At 37.8% G+C, this 25,237-nt stretch overlaps 1 protein-coding gene across 4 annotated transcripts in view; it reads left to right on the forward strand.

Moving 5' to 3' along the window:
* LOC121736286 (rho guanine nucleotide exchange factor 17) overlaps positions 1 to 25,237 on the forward strand; it is a 105,024-nt gene that overhangs the window by 58,886 nt on the left and 20,901 nt on the right. For all 4 annotated transcript variants that reach the window (XM_042127378.1, XM_042127380.1, XM_042127382.1 and 1 more), the window contains one exon: positions 24,372 to 24,449. In XM_042127378.1, coding sequence (XP_041983312.1) covers positions 24,372 to 24,449 — 78 coding nt within the window. The remainder of the gene's footprint in view (positions 1 to 24,371; positions 24,450 to 25,237) is intronic.

Here is a 25,237-nt window from a genome sequence, read left to right on the forward strand (position 1 = left end):
GGTTTGGGCGTGAAGAGGAAACAAACATACATACACATTCACATTTGTCATATTAGTATGGACAATGGATATCCATAGTGTTTGAACATTAACATCTGAATTCGCTGTAATATGATTTAATACAAACAAAGCCGGTTACACCAGAATATAAATAGACCTGGGTGAAGTGCAGGTAGGCTAAAAATAGGTATACTTAACGTAATAGATCACAGTTCGCCTACATGCACCATAACTTGTCCCGGTGCAGGGTTGCCAATAGGCAAGGTCGACTGTTGAATTGCAGGGCCGGATTTACATTTTTAGGGTTCCAAATGGCAAAAAACGGAACCCTTATAGAGTCTGTCTGTCTGTCCGTCCGTATGTCACAGCCACTTTCCTTCGAAAGTATAAGAGCTATACTATTGAAAATTGGTAAGTAGATGTAGTCTGTAAACCGCATTAAGATTTTGATACAAAAATGGAAAAATTATTAAAAATTTTAGGGGTCCCCATAGGTACAACTGAAACAAAAAAATATTTTTTTCATCTAACCTATACGTGTGGGGTATATTTGGATAGGTCTTCAAATATCATATTGAGGTTTCTCATTTAATTTTTTTCTAAGCTGAAAAGTTTGCGAGAGAGACTCTTCCAAAGTGGTAAAATGTGTCCCCCCCCCCCCTCTAACTTCTAAAGTGTCTAGCAATCTAGCAAGTAGTTTTTTTTTATACGTCATAAATGGTAAACCTTAAATTAATTTTCATTAAATCAACTGAAATATAAAAATAAATATTTTTTTTTAATTTCATTAAAATAAACCTTATTACTGCTGCGGAACCCTTCATGGGCGAGTCCAACTCGCACTTGGCCGCTTTTTTATGAGTGTAGACCACTGCATCTAGTTAGTAGATATTTTACACAAGCGTCTACAATCTCTATAATATTAATGTCCTCTTTAGTTTCTCCGAGACATAAAGTCGAGGCACTTGGCGATAAGTTGCGAGCGACATTCCGTACTCTACACGTCGCGTTGGTCTAATGCGTTGGCTCTATGACTTGACCCAATGTGTACTTTTTTAATTAAAAATTTGAGGCCGTCTATGGGCTATTCGCCCATATCCTTTTTTGTGGTCGGTGTGGTCCCGTGGCAGCCGGCAGATCCGACATTTTACGATATCTTCGGGTATGATGCTCCACCCTTTGCCTTTAGATGTTACGGCGGCTTGGTGGAGAGGGGTCACTCAAGCTGGGTTACGTGCTGAACCTACCAGCTGCCAGCCAGTGGAATCGCCAGAACCATGTCCTCCATAGTTGCAGTGTGTGAAGTACCAGAGAAGGGACAGGGTCTGTCAATCCCACTGACCCACTCCCACCCCACCCCGGTCTGGGGTGCACACTCGAATTTTAAACTATGTTAGTAATCTTATATTATATAAAATTCTCGTGTCGCAATGTTACTTACCACTTACCGTACTCCTCCGAAACGGCTTTACTGATGTTTACCAAATTTTATATGCATATATTTAGTAGGTCTGAGAATCGGCTACTGGCTATTTTATATTGATAAGTGCATTTGTTGAATAAATAATAGTAAATTATTACAACTCGAGGCTGACGGCGACCATTGTTTGTGCGACAGGATAGCGATGGACGTTGCCATGGTGACATACTTATTTAGTCGCTTCAATAAAATGATATGGGCGAAATATTGTATGTGGCAAAACAACGTTACTACAGCAGCTACTAACAATATATTTAGCTCTATGTGAATGATAGTGGGCTTAACGTCTTAGGGCTACCACAGAGTGCAGGCACTAAAAGATTTATAGTTGATGGATAGCAAGGTTGATGTCTATTTTAGCGTTATATAAATTAGAATGTGATAACCCTAGTGCCAGTATTTTCTGCAGGAATTTGAAATTTTCTTATTCGAGGGATTTGAAATTAATGAAATACTAGTAGAAGACTTATAAGGGCCTGTTTCACCACTTTCTGATAAAGTAGGCTAGGCTATTCACAACTTTTTTGACAGATTCTCCATACTTGATCTGTCAAGTTAATAGGGATGATGACAAGGTCAAAGATTAGCGAATTTTGTTAATAAAATAAAGAAATCACGGTGAAAAATAAGTGTTCCCAAAATTTCAGCTTGATAGCATTTGTATTTTTTTTGTTATGCGCCTTCAAAGTTGGATATTCAAGTAGAATTTTTCCAATTAAATTTCTTAATATTTGTATACAATTCGATAACTTATGCAATTAAAAGCAACTTTTGTTATGAAACCACTTTCATAAACGCGATATTTGATATACCTGTCGAACAAAGTTGTCTCCCGATGCGTACAAACTACGAAAGACTGACGTCATACTTTCGTAGCAGTTTGTATGGAGCGTTTCGGGCAGGTCTTTTTTATGAGATATTTGAATTGTCATATCTTGGTGAATTTTTAAGCTATCAGAGTCATTCTTTCAACGATGTTTCTATTTTTTTAGTGTCTTTTAATTACCGATAAGAAAAAAAATTAGTCATCATGCCTATTGGTGGATAGCCTTATCAGGAAGTGATTCTGATAAAGTACCTTATAGGCTATTCACAACTTTTTTGACAGATTCTCCATACTTGATCTGTCAAGTTAATTGGTGGATAGCCTTAGAAACAGGCCCCTATAATTGTATGTTCAATAGATATAAATGAGGAGAAGACTTTTAATGTTCAATAGAGAGAGGTACAGTAGATTGCGGATCAAATAATACCTATGAAGTTAGTACATATACTTAATGAAATTAGTCCTTACCTGATCTTTTAGTTTTAACCAAATCAGATATATTTGGGATAAATTTAAAATGATTGGTGCCTAACCAATTTAAATTTATCCCAAATCCTGATAAATAATACACGAATTTAGAAAATACATATCATACTAAAACCAAGGACCCCTCAAATTCCCCTTCATTTGCTTGAGGATTAGAAGCTTTTCTTAATCTGCAAGCAATTATTGAAAACTAAAATCTAAAAAACACCGAAATATTTACACCAGAATGCGTTGGCGGTAGAGTTTTTCGTCGTCGTAATCTAAAAATAATCACAACAAGAATTTTATTGTAGTAAACATATAACTGAAATTACATACTGAAACAATAAAACTGAGTCGATACGATTACACTACCCTAGCGAATAGAGGCGGAAAACCAACGAAAAGGGACATCCTATCTCCCTTGGAACGACGTGCGAGGGAAAATGAGCCTTATATCGGGGAAGTAGAGATTATTAGGGAGAAAAGTCCCAGGTATATTCGGCCCCGGATCGGTAGTTTTCAGTCAGTGCCGCTCGGGGCGCCACGTTCGGCGGTCGGCGTCGCGATGCTCTATAAAATCCGACCCCGTGAAAATCCCACACAAAATCATGTAAAAATAACAATTCATCAACTAAAACTCGCCATATAAACGTTGATAACGCCACCATGGACGATATATGTACGGAGAGGTTATTTTAGCTTGTGTTTCGATTGTGGCATGGCGTCCGCGTTCGATTTAATACGAGATTAGAATGCAATGTTTATTTGGAATGTGTTCGGAAATTGAAAATTCGAAAATGGAATTCCATATTGGCCGTGGGATTCTATTTTGGCGATGGATTTGCTATGATTATGTATCAACTGATAAGTGATAAGGAGTTAATAAGGTTTATAATGGAGTCCTGTTATACACATGTCTGAAGCTACAGATAAAATATATAATATATATTAAATTATATAAATCTCATTGATCATTGATACTATGTTTTTCCATTATTCTTTAACATATAAATCATCGTAGTACATTGATTTAATGTGTTAATACTAATTTATTACTATAACACCTTAATAATTTATTTTTATAGTGCAATTTACTAAGGTAAACATATTTTTGTAATTGTAGATTTATTGATTTTTCGTGTTATACCATATTTTATTGAAAGAAAATAATTTATGTGATAATTGACTATTTAAATATCGTTATATTATGTTGAGTATAAATTATTATAATGTTTTGGCTGTTAATATTATAAAGAGAACATATTTTTCTTTCATAGCATAAAAAGCGAATTTTAACACAAAGGTCTGTCTTTAGTTTGATGTCCAATACAATAATAAGTTATATTATGTTGTTTTTCGTTCATCCAAAGAACACATGAGAACCGTACAGTTTTCCGCAATAAAAATATAATATTATGTCCTCTATGGCAGCTATACTCATTACTCAACCTGCGGGCCGCCGCGCCGGGACTTTATCAGTGGCCAGCGTAAAGTTAAGAGGATACACCAGGGGCTAAAGAAATGAAAAAAAAGTACGTGTAATATCTATAGCTGTCTCCCTTACCTCAAGCCTATACCGCAGAACGCGATAGAGACAACTGCAGAAAATCCAGAAAATCAACGATTCGTTGTCCCCTGATTCCTTCTCCAAAACTTAACCGATTTAAGTACTTTTTTCATTAAAGATTAAAAAAAGGCTTGAGCTGTGTTCCTATGTTTTGCTTTTTTTTGTATAATCTAGCCAAATCTGTTTTCTGGACGTTTGAACACAGCGGAAAATCTGGCCATTTTTTTAGGTTTTTGAACGTTCATATCTTATTTAATAATTAAATTATGAAAAAAAAGAAAACATAGGGACATTATATTAGTGGCCGTAGATATTCAGGAAATTATAACTCTACTAGCATTATCCAGGGAGGAAACAGGGGACAACGTTTGTATGGAAAAAATGGCGGTGTGGAATCCTCTTAAAACTTAAAATTAAACATTCATTGTTTCCAGATAAGTGGGAAATTGAATATTTTGTTATATATAAAACAGTGTTGCTTTGATAAGTCGTAAAAAAATTTGCCTCTAAATTATTTTGGTAGCGGCCCACGACACTAAGACTAAAACGTGCTTGCGACCCGTATAAAGATAAGGTTGAGTACCGCTGCTATATGGGAATCAAAGTATGCGAACAACATTCGCTGTATGTGTAATATGCAAGCGAATTGAAGAATCAACTAAACTTAATATTGCTTGCCGCTCTAATTGTCGCAGTCAGAGTCATTTAATGATGATTAAACTTCAATTTAATGAAGAGTTTGACAGTAATATAAGGGGCTTATGTCAAAATCTTCATTTTATTACAATTGTAGCAATGTAGACAAAATGATGAACTATCGTAGAGTAGAAGACAACCAATATTTTTTAACTCATTTCGATTTTTACTGGAAACGAATACCAATTACCTACTAACATAAGGTTGTGTATATTAATGGTACTAACTGCTTTCAAATCTCTCATGTGGGCTGGATTACATCTGCCAATTTAATGAGAGTTTGGCATGGATGTCAAACTCTTCATTAAGTTAGTCGATAATGCTTACATCTATACATATAAATAAAATTGGAGTGTCTGTTTGTAATATTGAAACATTTTTTTTTACAATTTTTGTCTGTATGTCTGTCTGTCTGTATGTTTGTTCCGGCTAATCTCTGAAACAGCTGGAGCTATTTTGCCGGGACTTAGGTTGGTAGATAGCTGATGTAGTAAGGTGTAACTTAGGCTACTTTTTAACCGACTTCCAAAAAGCAGGAGGTTATATTTTACTTTTTTCATATTTGTTAGTGGACTACCCATCTCTGGTATTATACTATGTTGACGCGGACGAAGTCGCGGGCAACAGCTAGTAATATTATAAATGCGAGAGTGTGTCCGTCTGTCTGTTACCTCTTCACGTCCAAACCGCTGAACCGATTTTGCTAAAATTTAATATTATGTAGACACTGAGTCCTGGGAAAAGATATAGTTCATTTCTCTCTCTCTCGGAAAATGTACAATTCTCGCGCGTTAAACTAATTTTGGCGCAATGGAGTTGCAGGCGTCATCTAGTAAAAATTATTTCCGTGGCGCTTCCCCCTTCAGTTCTTTGACTTTCGGTCACTACAACTTTGTGCTGTCTCCCGCTTTATATGGGGAGGGAATCTGGAATTCTTCCTACTCCTCCTATTTTCTTTCTTCGTTGCGGGTCCTAAGACAGCCTTAGCATGTCCCTCGGGCTTCCTGAGATCATATCAAAGGGTTTTCGTGGTTGGATACCGCTGTCGATCCTGGCGACACAGGAGATACAGTGGTGGGAATATGTGGTGGGCCAAAGCCCGATTTAAAAGAAATCTAGTAAAAAATACATATTATACTTTTTGTCAGCTAGAGATAAAACCTTTTATCAGGGCAAGCGAAGCGAGCCATAGTATATCGCACAATCTGTACATTTTGTGGTAGGTACACTTAACGGAAAAACTATCACGCCTATTGATTTGTGGTTAAATATAGTAATTTTTATTTATTTGTAGATGTGTTATCATCAGTCAGTCAAGGTGTGACGACGTGAGCCCTCACAAAGCTCCGTTTTAGCTAGTTAAATTAAAGTTTAATCATCATTAAAATATGTCTCTCAACGCGGCAGTTAGTATTCTAAACCAAATCTAGACTAGCATATAAGACCTAACTAATGTCTATGCTACATCAGTACTATCAATTAGAGGCTAGAATTGCACCGTTATCAATCGATAACTAGGATGCTATTACTGCTCTCCAAACGATAACTAACTCTATTTCCTTCGCCATACGAGCAATTTTCAGCGAGCACATCTCCGCCCGGGAATACCATCAGTTTTCTATTAGCGCATTTCAACCAATTTAGAATATTCTAGATTTTTCCTGGAGGTACCTAGGTTTTGGAGTAAATACTTGTGTTCTAGGTTCTACAGATCTGTGTTTTTTCCTAATCTAAGATTTGTGGATAAAAAAAATATTAGATGGTGCCATAAGCTTGCGCAGTTTTGTTGCACCAAAATTTATTTTTATTCTAAACTGTACACATTGCCGCGATAAAACAATCCTATGTCCTGTCCCGAAAGTACGTAATCTCTATGCCTTATTTTATCTAAATCGCTTCAGCTGTTTAATGGTTAAGAGGTAGCAGACATACAGACAATAATTGTATTATACCATTTGGTTATGCTTCTTGATTCTTACGTTTTTGACTAAAGTTTATCTATTTATGTCTTTTGATTGGCTAACGTCAAAAACTTAACCAAGTAACAAATCTCTTGAATAGATAAACTCCTGTTTAGAAAACTTTATAGAGTAAGTATGTACCATCGAGGAAGTTGATCCCTATGCAATTGACAGACCAAAGTTATTTGGTCGAATATGTCAATTCAATGTTAATTGTGATCTGTCAGCTGGGTTTGACGTAAATCAACCAAACTACTTAGGTCCCCGATTTGCATAGGAATCAACTTCTCTGATAGTACATAATTTTCGTGCAAAATTGAGCTGTAAGTACTATTTGTACTGTGCTAGCTTTAGTGTGATGATGATGATGAAATTCACCACCCGCTAAACCAATACTCGTTTAATCTGACCGATCAAAAGAATCCTTACAATTACTAAGTCGACCCTAAAATTAGACATTTCACATACTTAAATGGTTTCTAAGGTTAGGGGCCGATTGTAGGGTCTTTGACTTTTATTGAACAAAGAAATTTATTTACCAGTAAAAAATATGTATTATCGTTCTCAAATATAAAAGGCTCTCGGTAAGAGGTGTACCTGTTTGCCAAAGTGTACGGTTCCGTGGGATTTATCACCAAGTAGCGGGAATATTAATAAAGTCATCTTGATGTTTCATATTATGACCCAAGAAAATGGCCACCTCCTTTGAAAGTATTTCATTGAAAATGTTTGATTTAAAATCGTTGGAAGAAGCCATATAGGTTCAGTTCGTAGAAAATAATTTATTTCCAATACTTATAAATAGGTCGTGGCCTACTTTGTAAGGACCTAGCGGTGGTACCTATCATATTATGTCACAGAAACATTATCAGCGCTTTTTAAAGCACCTCCATATGCGCGAGAAGGGTAATGCTTGTGCTGAGACACTTTTGGCCTTGGTAGAGACTTAACACCTTAACGAATTCTCGCTTGTTTCTCGCCGTAATTTGGAATGTCGTGTGCATGTTATATTATTATATCGGTTTGTAACTGGTGAATCTCGCTTCAAGAAAGGGTTAAGGGAATGATTTTTTTCCGGGAACATTTAGTATATCTAACCCGGATGGGGTTTCTCGCGTGTTTCTCATTTTCATTTCATTCCCAAATCTGATCTGTGAAGAGGCAATAGACAGACAATCAGATTATCTTTTATAACTGCACTATAGCTGTCATTTATTATGATTTATGAGCTTGTAACTTCATTAAAAATCCTCGTGCTAAGAATTTTTAATCGGATTTTTTTAATTATAACATTTCTCATCTTTACCAGATACAACTCCTTGCCATGAATATGAATACATTATACAATATACATGTAACGTCACTGTACTTGTCATAATATATCCTGTAACTTTATTTGAAAGTGGTTAATTCACCTTGCCTCGCCTCGCTCTAAGAAATCCGAGTGACGTGATGAAGGAATCCTTGACATTTCTCGTCTTCACCAGAGACTATTTCTCGCGAGTTTCTCGCCTAAATGACCGCACATGTAACGCCACTAAAACTATCATATATCCTAAACCTTTACTTGAAAGTCTTACCACTAAGAAAGAGTGTGATTATTTCTAGAGAATCCTTGACATTTCTCGTCTTCACCAGATAAGTACTATTTCTCGCGAGTTTCTCGCCGTGAATACCTACACATGTAACGGCACTTTAACTGTCATATATCCTATAACTTCACTAGAAAGTCCCAAAGTCTCAGAATTGAGTAAAGTTATATTGAAGTCAGGAAATGTTAGGTAGCAGTACTTACACTTGAACTGAAGCGGAGTTTTCATCTGAACTAGAGCATCAACTTTGAAATATAAATAATCATCAATGATATTAATAAAATATTATTATTGGGTTAGTAATAGGTTGATCTTTCTTGTAAATAAGGGTATACATTAAAAGTTTGATGTGATTTAGATAAGTTAATTTTCATCGAAAACACATATTATATTTGAGAAATGTAAGGCGTCGTAGACAGTTTTGTTGCGCCAACGTAGTTCTAAATTATCCGTAGTCCTACCATTGATTTTTTTACCGATGATAATTATGTCCTTTATGTATTATAAAACTAGCTGTTGCCCGCGACTTCGTCGGCGTTAGTATAGTAGATCACGTCCCAAGTATTATTTATTGTACAAAAATATTCAATGTACAGCATTGAATTTCCTACGATTTTATTATATAAGTATAGATGTTCCGCGCGGCTTCGCTTGCGTAATTTCACACGACCGACATTTTTCCGCAAAAAATTGTCTATGTCCCTTAACGTGGTCTATTCTTCATGTTTGCCAAATAACATAAAAATTGCTCCAGTAGTTCTTGAGAATCTTAAGATAATAAGCAATTTCATATAATTTTCTCCGTTTTTTTCACATGTTCCTCTATTTCTTCGCTCCTATTAGTCATAGAATAATAAAATATAGCCCATGGCCTTCTTCGATAAATAGGCTATCTAACACTGAAAAAAATTTTCAAATCGGACCAGTAGTTCCTGAGATTAGCGCGTTCAAATAAGCCCTTTCAAATAAAATCTCCCCGTTTTTTCCACACTTTCCCCTATTTTTTCGCTTTTATTAGTATTAGCGTGATAAAATATAGCCTATAATCTTCCTCGATCAATGGGCTATCTAACACTGAAAGAATTTTTCAATTCGGACCAGTAGTTCTTGAGATTAGCGCGTTCAAATAAGCCCTTTCAAATAATTTCCCCCCGTTTTTTCCACATTTTCCTCTATTTTTTCGTTTCTATTAGTCTTAGCGTGATAAAATATAGCCTATAGCCTTCCTCGATAAAATGGCTATCTAACACTGAAAGAATTTTTCAAATCGGACCAGTAGTTCCTGAGATTAGCGCGTTCAAACAAACAAACTAACTAACAAACTCTTCAGAATTATAATATTAGTATAGACTCCAGCGGGGCTAAAATGGTCACATTTAGCAATTCCTCTCAATCAATTCAGCAAATGAATTGTCAATACTGTCAAACTGACAAATGTCAAATCAGTGCAAGATACAGAAACGAATTGCAAGCAGAGTTGCATTTTGCGATTTTAGAAAAATGAATCATATTATGATTCATATCATGATTCTTCAAAGCGACCATATTTTTAGCCCCGCTGATCCATCAAAATCTGTTCATCAGCTTAAGCGTGAGATGGTAACAGGCAAAATCACTTTCGCATTTATAATATTTTTACCTTAGCGTGCTAAATGAAAATTCCGTAAGGAACTTTACATTTTGTCCTTATAAAGAATAGCCTATGTCCTTCCTTGATGTCTATTCTATGCGAGCTTAGCAAATCAATCGAGCAAACAGATCGCCTGATGGAAATTCTTCACCAAGGTTAATGAGTAGGAAGGTACCGCGATGAACAATAAATCTCTATAATAAAGGAAACTATAAAATGTACGATGCCAACGATGATTTTGTTATGAATTCCTATGTTTACTATACGCATCGTGTTTTTGAAAATACCTACGTTAAGATAAAGGAAAAAAATCACTGCACTTACATTAGCGGTTGCGTTCAGAGAAATTTAATAGTAATATATATAATTTAATGAAGATTTTGACATAATTTGCTTTATTATTGCGTTTGCATTACTTTACTTTAATTAAACGAAGAGTGACATTTCTTGTCAAACTCTTCATTTTATTAAAGTAAATAGTAATCATTAAAAGTTTCTCTTAAATACGGTCATTAGTAATTTTACTTCTCACGGCATTTTAAAATATGTGTCGAAATTAATTGACAAGCGTTTAGGGTATTTTGCTCATAATATGTTGTGGGAATTGATTGAACAGATTTAAATATTACTCCATTATAAACCTTAATATCCCTGCGTATATAATATCCTATGGCCAAGCCTGTATCACGGCTGAATATCACAAAAACAACAGTCGCATCGTAAAAACCTACATAGCAAAGCGATGTAGATTTGGACGATGTGACTCTGCAACGCAAAGAGCGTATCTTGGGCCTTTAAACTTAATTATAAACTGTTAAAAAAACAGAAAAATAATTAAACCGAACACACACATTCGTAGTTAAAAATGTGAGTAGATAGACTTTTTAGGTAATCAAACATTCCAAACCAAAGAACCATGCCAAAGTGTTAGTGTAAGATGAGACGGGACTGCTTGAAGCTCAGGCTGACGGAGCCCCACACCGCCAGCCTGTCCCACGGCTCCGAGTCCGAGGATGAGGGGGAGAGACGCCTTGTGGACCCCACCATGCTCCCGGCCATCATCACCAGCGCCAAAGTGAGTAGCCAAGGTCGAACTGTTGGTGTAAGGTGTGACGGGACTGCTGGAAGCTCAGGCTGACAGAGCCCCACACCGCCAGCCTGTCCCACGGCTCCGAGTCCGAGGATCAGGGGGAGAGACGCCTGTCGGACTCCACCATTCTCCCGGCCATCATCACCAGCGCCAAAGTGTTTTTAATTTGTTTTCTTCATATTTTTGTAACTTCTAACATACTTATTATTTTGTCTTGGAATGATATTTTACAACCAAAGCCTATTAGCAACGCAGTCTTTTTTTATGAAATAAGGGAGCAAACGGGTCACCTGATGGAAAGCAATTTCCGTCGCCCATGGACACACGCAACATCAGAAGAGCTGCAGGTGCGTTGCCGGCCTTTTAAGAGGGAATAGGATTATAGGGTAGGGGAGGTAAGGAAGAGAATAGTGAAGGGTAGGGAAGGGAAGGGTAGGGAATTGGGCCTCCGGTAAACTCACTCACTCGGCGAAACACAGCGCAAGCGCTGTTTCACGCCGGTTTTCTATGAGCCTGTGGGATTTTGACGACCTCTGTGGCTCAGTTGTGGCGCGTTGGTAGCGCAAGCCGGGGTGCAAGGGCGCAATTTCGACCATTGGGCGATCTCTAGTTATTATTATTATTTTATTTCTCCGGCCGAGCCGACCCATTCGTGCCGAAGCATGGCTCTACCACGAAGTATCTGTCTGTATCATTTCATTATACAATGTGCTAAAAAAGCGTTTTCTTATGTCATAGCTTTCACAGCGACTGAGGTAATAAAGAGCTTTATAATGAAACAAGGTTAAAAGCTTCCGAGGGCTTTCCGTCCAGCTTGTAAAAGCTTGCATTTAGTTGTCTTCGTGCACAATAGATTCTTATGAAAAAGACTCTACACTGATAAATTATTCCACGTTGAATATAATGGTTATATAACTCTATTTTCTAGCTTAGCTTGAAATAAGCTTTGAAACATGTGTTTATAGCTCCGTAGCTTTATGGCATTTAAAAGGATCCCTTATTTAAGCGTACGTACTTAATAAACAACGTTTTCGGGTCGTATGTATTATGTGCTTCTTAAATTAAGTAGTCTTCATCCAGCTTTATACTTAGTTAATTCTTTTGATGGATAGTTCATAAAAAAATGTAAAAATTTAGTATAACCGCAGAATATGATATATTAGTAGTACCAAGTATAACGTAAAATCCAGCTATTAATAAAATGTGTGTACTTGTTAGTACAATCTTCATGTTTAAAATGCTCAACCGATTCAGATGAAATTTGGTTATCGCACAAAAATACGGTTCCCGCATGATAAAGGTATAATTATATTGGAGTAACGACGTTACCGCCAATGTCTACTGTTTGCTAGTGTCGGCTATATTACCTTTACATTTCAAAAATATTGTAGCCGACCTTAATATTACGCAAATTCCAACTTAATTAAAGTTTTAATTTAATGAAACGTCCAAGCCAAAGCCTTATTTAACGCAGCTTTATCAAAGCTCTATTTATCCTTCCCTTTGAGGAATTTCTTCATTTGTGCTTTTGTTTATTTGTTAAAAGCACAGTATGAAATATACAGAGTAACAAAACATAGTGATAATATTATATAATACTTTGGGGTGTATTATATCTATATATCTATATATATAAAACTCAAAGGTGACTGACTGATTGACATAGTGATCTATCAACGCACAGCCAAAACCACTAGACGGATCGGGCTGAAATTTGGCATGCAGGTAGATGTTATGCCGTAGGCATCCGCTAAGAAAGGATTTTGATAAATTCCAACCCCAAGGGGTTCAAATAGGGGACGAAAGTTTGTATATAACAATACTTCTTAACGCGAGCGAAGCCGCGGGCAAAAGCTCGTAGAGTTATAATATAGAGTTTACTGTGAAAGTAGCAGCGCTGAAACTCTTTACTTTAATTTTAAGTATGGGCAATTTCGTGACGTTAGGGCATTGTCATAGAAACATATAAGTCAGAATCTAGGTTTACCTAGATTCCGACTTTCCTGTATATACATTGCTCTCGCTTTAGCAAGGGCAGTGTAGGGCAAATTAGGCCTAGCCTCATGCCCCCTTACTAATAAACGTTGTATAAGCTTTGAATAGTTATACAGTGTTTTGTTCCTGTCACACAAGTGACATTTTTAATTGCATTGAAAAAGACAAAACACTGTATAACTATTCAAAGCTTATACAGCGTTTATTAGTAAGGGGGTAGCTGTCTTACCACAAAACATTTAACCATCTATTGAACAGTTGTTTTGAGACCCTTTTTTACTGTTTTTTTTTCTAATCAACTGTTCAACAGGTGTTTAAATCTTTTGTAGTAAGACCGTAGAGTTTTAACTTTTATGTTCTTTAAAATATTAATTAAAACACGAAAAATTCCTCGGAATCTTCTACAATTTATATAAGAGTTGCCAAAGAATTTAAAGATGTAGAGCATGCTACATAATAGGTTCTAGATTTTTTAAAGAAATCATAATTTTAATACGCGAACGAAAAACTTTGTAACCCTTTTTACGAAAAATGAGGAATGAAATTTTGCACAGTTATAGTTTATATGGTGAAGGAGTGCATCGAACTAATATTATTTTGAAATTATGCTTTTATCATACATTACACACACTACAACACACACACATGAGAAATGACAGATTTTTGAGTGACAAGCCTATACATACGAATTATACTCTTCTGTTTATGGTTGAAGTCTGTTCACAAGTTCACAAATTGAAAATGAATTATAGTTTTTTAATTGAATCTAGAAGATATCAAGATACTATTAGACAATGCTTATGTACGGCCAGTCTGAGATCAGCTAAGTCCCAGAGACAAGAGTTAAAAAAAAATGATAGTCAATATTTTTTACAAAATATAGCTAATGTCGTTGAAACTAAGGTCGAATTTCGACCATTGGGCGATCTCTAGTTCTAAAAAAATATGATTTAAGCTTCCCGTTTTATATCATAAATCTCAATCAGCATCAAATATTTCGCATTCCACAACACAATAACAGCTTTAAACTCACAATAAATATGCTTGTTTACTATTATTCAGATTCCAATGCAATAATTTTGAAAATACTGGTCGATAACTCGCAAGCAAAATAAATAGATTGGGCGGAGATAGTTTAACTTTACGATATATTATAAAGTTTATAGATTTCTCGCCAAAGCAGAAAATAAATTAAACAGGGTGTAACAAAACTAAGGGATAATACTTTAGGGTGTGTATGTGTTCTTTATATAGAGTTGACTGTGAAAGTAGCAGCGCTGAAAGAGCATTTTTTTGTGATTTGTATGGGCAATCGCCGTTACTAGTTTCCCCATACAAAAGTGAAAAAAAGTTTAACCTCTTTCAGGGCTGCACTTTCACAGTGATCACTGATCACTATCCCAGTATAGCAATATTGTCCCTTATATGTCATATTGCTATACTGTGTCACTATATAAGATATACACACCCTAAAGTCTAAATCAGGGGTTCCCAAAGTGTGTGCCGCGGCTCCCTGGTGCGCCATGGAAAGGCAAGAGGGGCGCCGCGAGACGATCCCCCATCATTTTCCAGAACCACAAATATTATAAATAAAAAATATAATATGTAATGTAAAGCAGGTGGATAATGCAATATTAGTTTATTACTATTTACTTGCTTAACCTTACTATAATCATTGAAGGTGTTTACTTATGTATCTTTTTGTAATAGCTAGGTAGAGTAGGGCACCGTTAAGTTAGTCATAATGACACTGTTATTTTATAATATATTTTTTGTAATTTTCCATATTTTTAGAAAAAGATGGCCCCGTGCGAGTTTCTTACGCCGGTTCTTCTCGCCGGGTTAGTTCCCGAACCGGTGGTAGGCATCTGTGTAGCCCCGACGTTCAGAGAATATTTGAAAAAAAATATTCTGAATAAAAAAAATTGAGTTTGAGTTAAAATATTGTCAAGTGTAACTGCGCCGCAGGCTAAAAAAGATTGGGAACCCCTGCTCTAAAGTATTATCAAATATATTTTTTTATGAAATAAGGGGGCAAACGAGCAAACGGGTCACCTGATGGAAAGCAACTACCGTCGCCCATGGACACTCGCAGCATCAGAAGAGCTGCAGGTGCGTTGCCGGCCTTTTAAGAGGGAATAGGGTAATAGGGGAGAGTAGGAATGGTAAGGGAAGGGAATAGGGGAGGGTAGGGAAGGGAATAGAGTAGGGGATTGGGCCACCGGTAAACTCACTCACTCGGCGAAACACAGCGCAAGCGCTGTTTCACGCCGGTTTTCTGTGAGAACGTGATATTCTCCGGTCGAGCCGGCCCACTCGTGCCGAAGCATGGCTCTCCCACGTATAAAGTTTATAGGTTTCGCGCGAAATCAGGAAATAATTTATTATTATTACTTGATATCGGGTCAGTACAAATGGCGCAAAGTGAAAGATACGATTATTATTTACTAGATGACCCGACGAACTTCGTATCATTTCCCTCCTTATACAGGATGCAATGAAACCTTCCTGCCAATTTTTTCCAGGGCTTAGGTATCATTAGCAGAGTCCATTTAACAAAAAAAAAATTTGGTGTTATTTTTTTTACTTACATATTTAATCCTGTTTAATTCATGAAGCCCCAAGCGGCCACATCCGACCGCGATAATAATAGATAAGCTATTGTGTCTCGTTTTTCCGCGATCGAAATTAAAATCGTTGCAGAACGGTAGCTCGCGGCGCGGGGGAATGAGGGCGGGGTGACGCGGGGGGAGGCGCACGGGCGGCGCGTCGTGTCCATGAATTGTAGTGTTTTTAGGATAAGTTTCGGAAGCTATTTCTCAATATTTTAGTACTGAGTGACTATAAAAGAAAAAATGCGTATATTTTTATTTTTAACAAGGATCAATATATCAAAATTTGGCAGGAAGGTTTAATTGCACCTTGTATATATTTAAAGAATAAGACCTCCACGAATATTTCTAGACAAAAATTAGCTAAATCGGTTTAGCCGCTCCCGAGTTTTAGCGAGATCGACAGTGGTCCCACGAAAAGCTTTTGACATGATCTCAGGGGACGGAAGGACATGCTAAAGCTGTCTTGGGACCCGCAATGAAATTAATCAGAAGATATACTTAGTGCGAAATGGAACATCAACGCGTTTTTTATTTTGCGCCCTTGCTCCCCCAGCAGGCTTAGCTCGGCCACAGTAGAAATGCAAAATAATAGTAACGCTGACAGTTTTTGCGGAAAAACTGACGGATTTAATTTGTTAATCTATCACTTTGTCTACTTTACCGTAGCAATAAACCTTTCTATGGTGGCCATGCTAAGCCTGCAGGTCCAGTTACGCCGATCATAATATTATACTATAGCTGTGCGCGTCCTTAACCACTCGAGTCAACCCATTACTGTCGAAGCATTTACGTTAACAAATATGTGCTATAGTATACTATGCGCTGATGATGCTAGGCTGATTAGGCTGTGTACTTCAGCGCAGCTTCTTACACAGTGAACTCTATACAGGTAGGTGTAACAAAACTAAGTGATAATACTCATGGGCGTAACGAGGGGGAGGAAGGGGGGAGGCAGGGTCCCCCCCCCCTGGATCATGTTGACGTCCCTACTAAGTATATTATCTAGTAATTTCATCTATAAAAATTAAAAATAATAAAACGAATTTTTGCCATTTGTTTGCAATACAATATTTTTACAACTAAAAATTATTAATTTTGTATTCTTTATAAACACTTAGCTTATAAAAAATCTGATTTGCCCGGCCCTGGCCCAGAATCTGCGTAATTTGCCCCCCCCCCCCCCCCTGGCCCAGAACCTGGGTACGCCCATGATAATACTTTAGAGTATGTATGTGTTCCAGGAGGGAGCCTACGCCAGCCTGCCATGAGTGCAGCGCTGCGGAGGACACGGCCCAGCACACCCTCGAGGTGTGCGATCGTTGGGCCGTGCAGCGCCATGATCTCATGACGGTGCTTGGGCGACCTCTCGTTCTCGAGCATGGTTCGCTGCATGCTCGAGAGCGATGAGGCCTGGCAGGCGGCGATCTCTTTCTGCGAAACCTTCCTTTCGCAGAAAGAGGCCGCGGAGCGGAACAGAGAGGATGACCCATCCTCCGTTCCGCTCCGCCGGCGTAGGACGGGAGTGCGGAGGCGTCGTTACGCGAACCTCCAAAGTCCAAACTTCCGTCTAATCCGGGGCTCCGGGCAAGGATGGGAACCTGCCCGGCTTAGCTAGTCCCGGCGCCCAGGGGAAAGCTTCAGTTTGCCGGAGTCTTCCCTTAATTTGGGAACACTCCGGCACTTTTATTATTTAAAAAAAATTGTATTTCAGCTCTGTTACTTTTACAGTGAACTCTCTACAAGGAACACATACATACCGTAAAGTATTATCGCTTAGTTTTGTTACACTTTGTAGTTGTGCGCGTCCATAAATACTCAAGTCGACCCATTACTGCCGAAGCATTAGCGACCCTAAGAGGTACAGTAGACTGTACGCTGATGATGCTGCGTCTGATTAGGCTGTGTACTTCCGCGTAGGGTTCGTTAGCTGTAATGAGGAGAGAGCTTGACCTGTTGCCTCCGACCTTGTATTACCACCTGATAAGGGGCCGTCCGTTAATCACGTCAGCCCAAAATGGGATCGGTTGGTAAATGTACGAAAAAATCTTTAGTATTATTAGAAATACTTACATTTACCTACTCGTGTCAGTAAATCCTAAGATTTACACTTAAATCTTAAGATTTACTGAAGTTCGAGCTTCTACAGTATACACTATAAAATGTTATCCTTATCTGCTACTTTGGAAAAGTCGTAAACAAAAAAACATATTACTTACTTATAGCTTATTCGCTGTGTAACTTTTTTATTAGTAAGTAAGCGTAATCGATGCCTAAGTATTTTTTTATTTTATGAAATAAGGGCGCAAACGAGCAAACGGGTCACCTGATGAAAAGCAACTTCCGTCGCCCATGGACACACGCAGCATCAAAAGAGCTGCAGGTGCGTTGCCGGCCTTTTAAGAGGGAATAGGGTAATAGGGGAGGGTAGGGAAGGAAATAGGGGAGGGTAGGGAAGGGAATTGGGCCTCCGGTAAACTCACTCACTCGGCGAAACACAGCGCAAGCGCTGTTTCACGCGGGTTTTCTGCGAGAACGTGGTATTTCTCCGGTCGAGTCTGCCCATTCGTGCCGAAGCATGGCTCTCCCACGTATAAAAGTGACACATGATTGGCAGTTACTTTGTAAGTTGGTACAATGGCATGTCAAAGGTGAGAGGGACAGCAGTATAATGGCGGTACTTTCACGCCCTTTACCTTAATAGCTTCCATGTAGGTAAGATTACTAATGGTTTATTCCAATCCAGTAATCGAATCCAACGCTGGATTGTTATTAGAATAAAGTAAACGGGCATTGGAAAACTGGTCTTTGAAGATCAGCCGAATAAGCGCACAAAATTTCAACACATTCGGTCCAGCCATTTTAGACTGCCTTCACATTAAGTAGCGAGTAGTGCCGCACTAGTCGCGACTTAATGTGAAGGCAGCCTTAAGCTTGACTGACAGCGCGACAAGAGAATTTACAAAACAACACACAATCAAATTCGTCTTCAGATGTTAAAATTCTCCCATAATAATTAGACGATTATTAGGTGAATTTTACGTAAATTTGAAGATATCACGAAATGTGGCTTTACAAACGGAGCCTTTATTCATCTCAAGGGAATTTATTTTCTGACAGATAACTAGCGTTATGCAAATGCCCTACATCATTAGACTAAACAATCGTATTTCATAATGTCACCATATTCGGAAGGTGTTACAATTTTACAACTTTCACGAGGTTTGCTTTGCAGATTTTCGCAACAAACCTGGAGTTCATTTCACAATCGTAAATATTGTCTAGTTGGAGGTTTTTCCCTTGCAGTTGGACAGATTAGCGAGGCATATTAACAGGGGGCGTATTTTCAGCCTTCGAATGTCGCATGCTGTCTTCGCGCACACATGCTATCACGAGCGAGTCTGATTGTTGGCGATCAAAGTCATTACTCATTAGAATCATCTTTTAACTTTATACCAATAAAAAAGCATTATGCGTTAGCATTCTATATAGTTTGTGAAAGCATTCATAAATTTCAAACGCGAAAGTCTGACTATCTGTTATCAGCTCTTTATGCTTAAGAGCGCTGCGCTCCTAACTCAAAAAATCAAACATCCTCCTTCTCTCTTCACACTCACGCCCGTCTTTCATATGCTAGTTGAAAAAGGACGGCGCGGAATCATCGCCAAGTTAGTTTTATGAATAAAAGACGATGTATACTCGTAATGATTATGACATTTCACTAATTTTTAATGTGAAGAGACGACAATTTAATTATGACGAGGTAAATAGTGCTCTCTCAAAAATAGTACATTGGTTTAATGCTAATAATTTACTTTTGAACTCTAATAAAACAAAATGTTTAAAATTTATCTTGCCAAATGTTAGGCAACAAACCAATGTACTACTAAATGATGAGAAAATGAATTTAGTAGACACCACCGGTTCCTAGGCATAACGCTGGATTGTAAGTTACAATGGGGTCCACATATTGCAAAACTGGCAGATAAGCTTAGTTCTGCAGCATATGCTATTAAAAAAATTCGTGAAATCACTGATGTAGAGACCGCACGATTAGTTTACTTTAGCTACTTTCATAGCATAATGTCTTACGGCATCCTCTTGTGGGGAAACGCGGCGGACATTAAAGGTGATCGCACATTTATCAGCACGCACGCGCCGAACGCGCCGCATTTTAGAATACGTTGTACGAAATGATGTGAAACATCGCACATTCGTCCGCATCGTACGCGCCGCATTTCGTGTACTAGGCGGTGCGTTCGACGCGTACGGCGCGTACGGTGCTGACAAATGTGCGATCACCTTAATACAATATTTGTGCTGCAGAAGCGAGCTATTCGTTCTATTTATAAGATGTCATCTTTTGAAACTCTAAGAGAAAAATTTAAAGAAATAAGAATTCTGACCGTCGCATCTCAATACATTTTGGAAAATCTCTTATATGTTAGAAAGAACATAAATATTTTCAAAAAGAAAAGTGATAATCACAATGTAAACACTAGAAATAAGAACAAGTTAGCAATACCAATGTTCAGACTAGCCAAAGTAAGCAAATCCTTTAAAGGCCAATGTATACGCCTATACAATAAAATCCCAGAAAATGTTCAAAATCTACCTTTAAACAATTTTAAAAAAGCAGTTAAAGAACGTTTGTGTGCTAAAGCGTATTATAAAGTCAATGATTTCATCAAGGACAGCACACCTTGGGAATAGGGTGGCTCCATGCAGGTTACTTTTCTTTTATTTTTGTTACATAGCTGTAAGACATAACATTGTAATTTTCCATTTTTTTAGTAAAAGATGGCGCCGTGCGAGTTTCTTACGCCGATTCTTCTCGGCGGGGTAGTTCTCGAACCGGTGGTAGACAACGTAGTTTCTTCGTTCGACTTTCAAAAAGTGTATCATGATACCCATTTTGAATAAAAAGATATTTTATTTATTTATTTATTTATTTTATGAAAAAAGTGTTTTGTTTTGTGTAAAAAAGAAACTATCGAACATTTTTTCAGTAATCGTGTTTTCGTCTTGAGTATTTCATCTTCATGAACTGATGTTACTTGTGTTAAAAAAATCACTTTTTTAGACCTTACAGATTTTGAGATCTAGGTTTAAGTATGTAGTCAAGTTAGGGTCAGGTGCGCTCTTAAACCGAAGTTGATGAAATAAGTTAAATGGAGTTACTTTGAGTAGGTACTAACCTAACCTACCACCAGGAATGAGGACATAGGATATTTTTATCCCAGAAAATGTACGATTTCCACACAAAAAATAATCTTCAGCATAACAAAGTTTCGGGCAACGTAGTAAAATAGTTTTTAAGTATCTTTTCCTTATAATAATAATAATAATAATACACATTTATTCGACATCAAATTCACAATACACTGCAGTACGTAAGCACACATACAGCAATAAAGACGAAACAAAAAAAGCATACTAGGCCTTACCACACATACAGACAAAAAACAACACAACAGAAAAAAACATAGTTGAATACTTAATTGAATTTTAAATTTCTGCGGTGCATATTCCACAGTAAAATAATTTTTGTGGCCCGCCGGGACTGCGTGCTTCGGTATAGGGCAGTGCAGCGCGAAAAGTTGTCGAATAGGACTCCACTCAGGTAAATGATCATGATACAGGATACTGTACCACGATCCCTGGTATTATGTGGATCCTCGTGATAGTCAGGCGTTGGACAGACAAACAACACACAGCATAATAATAAATCTCATATGGATATATCTTTTCACACATGCTTAAATCAGGAGTGGAATTTTCGTTCAAGTGCGGACTTTCCCAACGTAAATAGGCGCTACGCATTTTCCTCAACGCATCGTATCAATCACCGGAGATTTGAGATCATTCTGAGAGCGACTCACCAGCCCTGACATAGATACGTTTCTAAAGAAATATGCACATGCAATAGGGAAAATGCGGGAAAAACAAAATATACGTGGGAGAGCCATGCTTCGGCACGAATGGGCCGGCTCGACCGGAGAAATACCACGTTCTCACAGAAAACCGGCGTGAAACAGCGCTTGCGCTGTGTTTCGCCGAGTGAGTGAGTTTACCGGAGGCCCAATCCCCTACCCTATTCCCTTCCCTACCCTCCGCTATTCCCTTCCCATCCCTACCCTCCCCTACTACCCTATTCCCTCTTAAAAGGCCGGCAACGCACCTGTAGCTCTTCTGATGCTGCGAGTGTCTATGGGCGACGGAAGTTGCTTTCCATCAGGTGACCCGTTTGCTCGTTTGCCCCCTTATCACATAAAAAAAAAATATTACATAGGCTCGACGGCTCGACTTATATGCGTCTGCCCGAACGCGCGGTTTTGCGGCTACATCGCGAGATCACAAGCAATAGGCATGACGAAATTTTTTTTTCTTTTTGGACCATTCAAACATAGGAATATCGGTGATAAATGACTTTGTTAGCTTAAAAACTCTCCAAGATATCCATACAAAATGTTACCTAACTGTGACGTCACGCTTAGATAGTTTGTTTGATAGCTATGTTAAATATTGCGTTTATGAAAGTGGTTTCATAAGATTTTTTTTATAAATTGCATAACTTATCGAATGGTATACAAAGATTAAGGCATTTTATAAAAAAATCGACTTGGCTATCCAACTTTCAAGGCTCATAACAAAAAAAATGCATAAGATATGAAGCTGAAATTTTGGAAATACTTATTTTTTATCGCTATGTTTTTATTTTATTTATAAACTGAGCTAATATTTGACCTTGTCGTCATCCCTATTGTAGGTATAGTCTGTCAAGAAAGTGAAGAAATTAAAAAGTGGCAACATCATAGTGTCATCCCTTTTTTCTTAGATTGATTTGAAAGGGATAACACTACGATGTTGCCACTTTTTAATTTCTACACATTCTTGACAGGCTATAAGTAAATGGCAGAGCCAAGTCTCTACTCACACGAAGCGCGTCTGGTGGACTCGTATTTTCAAAAACTGACAGTAACAATTTTTCGACACTTTCCTACCACCTGCCACCAGGCGTAGCTATGACCCTGATTACACCTACCGAGTAGATTGGCGAGTAGTACCGAGTAGATTGGCGAGTAGACAGTGCTCTCATAGGTACTTGGTAAATGGTAGGTGTAAACAAGACCTAAGTATAATACTCCCCACACCGGTTTCGGTGACGGTGGTCAGTTTTTATTGTAACCAGGCCTGTTACGCAGAAGTAGTTTTATAGTGCCCAAGTGTGTGCGCAGTACACAGGACACTCTCTCTTCCTTTCACTCTCATAACCCAGTGGGACCGAAGACCGACACGACTGGCGAGACATCAGGCGTAGGACCAACTTTTTACGTGCCCATCCGATGCATGGATCATTTTACTTGTCAGACAATCAGGTGATCAGCCTGCATTGTCCTAACCAAACTTGGAAATAACATGTTTCCAACGCGGGATTCGAACCCACGACCTCCGGAGTCGAGAGCCGCGCTCTAACCACTAAACCACGGAGCAATGGGATATAATATTACTGCAATGTTTTCACGCTAGAGACAGCACCAGCATAGACAGCAAATAAAAGTTTAGTTCGACGTTTGACAACGTTTCTGTCAATATTCTGATATGACCATAAAGTTAATATACCTAGCGGAATAGAGAAACAAAGGCCTGAGCAAGCGAGATGTCACTATCAGTAACACTGCGTGGTAAAAAGAGACGTGTGATACATGACAGCAGCACTCTTTTTTTGACGTCCAGTCAGCACGCGCCGCACGTTGACAATTTAATCTCATAGCAATCATGTTCAATCATGCTTGTGTAAGTGAATACGTACACATTTTTTACACACAGATGAAACCAATTTCGGTTTCGTTTGACAGCTCGAGATTGTTGCTCTATTCCGCTAGGTATATTAACTTTATGGATATGACGGCTGCAACAAGTTGGATTTTCGTCGGATTATTTACTGTATGTGCTAGTAGCGCCCTCTGCTTCGACCTTTGCGTAATGTTCTCTATCTTTCGTGTCAATTTTCCTGTCATACAGCTGTCATATGACACGAACTAAAAACCCTTTACAAAATCATTATTGAAGCCTCATTTACAGTGCCAGTCGTTATCTAACGGTGGGCGATCGATAAACATCAATTATTTAGTAGCGAGTGGACTGAACTGTATTACACGATAACATTATTAACTAGCAGCTAGCTGATCCGGCAAACGTTATTTTGCTATATATTATATCATAATGTATTATCATACATTATGATATAATATATAGCAAAATATAATGATATAATATATATAGCATATATTATATCATTATATCTAATGATATAATATATTTAATATACAGGATGGAAGTCGGTTAATAGGATTGTTGCTTGATGATTTTAAATCAAAAATAGTAAGGTTTTTTTATTTCTTTACTTAGTATAATAATTAATAAGTGAATAAAAAAATATTGTGTTTTCAGGACACGCGGACGCACGTGGTGGTGGAGCTGTACGAGACAGAGAAGTCCTACGTCGAGGCGCTGGAGATTTTAGTCAAGGTTACCAACATACATACATTTTTAATTAGTCTACTATAGAGGTAAACTGTCTCCCGCGAATCGTCCGTGTCAAACCCGTGAATCGTCCGTGTCTAACCCGCGAGTCGTCCCCGTCAAACCCGCGAATCGTCAGCGACAAAGATTTAAAATACATAATAGTTTTCAGTGTTTTTTACACATTATTCACTGATTCTTCCCTGTGATTTGTCGCATTGTGCTGTTAAAATAAAGCATTTCTCGATAATTGGACTATAAATCATCTAGACATTTTTTTTTAATAAGAACCAGTAGTAACTAAGATTAGCGCGTTAAATCTAACAAAAAATCAGTAATTTTCGTACTGAAAATTCTCTTTGGAATTAATAGGAAGTAACTTTTAAAGCAATTTCTGATTTGACTGCATCAAAACAACAACCGTGCTCATATCGAAAGCTCATAATATTTCAAATTGTGTACCTGTAATAAATGTTTTCATCGTGCAATTAATTCTCGTACTACGCATTTTATTTTGCACTCGACTTTATACCTAATGCATTGGACTCAAGATGTAAATTGCGGCAATACAGTTTCACAATACCGGATGTCACTGGTGAAATATAAGGGCAACGTAAAATTATAATAATAAGACTGTGTCCGTTCATCCGTTTTGAATTAACTGTCGAGTGACAAATTCATTATATTCACGCAGAGCTAGGGCTGGCACTCAGTAGAAAGAGATAATTTAACCTTAGATGTACTTATCTTTAAAATTGTGGTCTCTCCAAGTTGGCCCATGATGGACAAATACA

Source organism: Aricia agestis, chromosome 18 (assembly GCF_905147365.1).
Source record: "Aricia agestis chromosome 18, ilAriAges1.1, whole genome shotgun sequence".
NCBI lineage: Eukaryota > Metazoa > Arthropoda > Insecta > Lepidoptera > Lycaenidae > Aricia > Aricia agestis.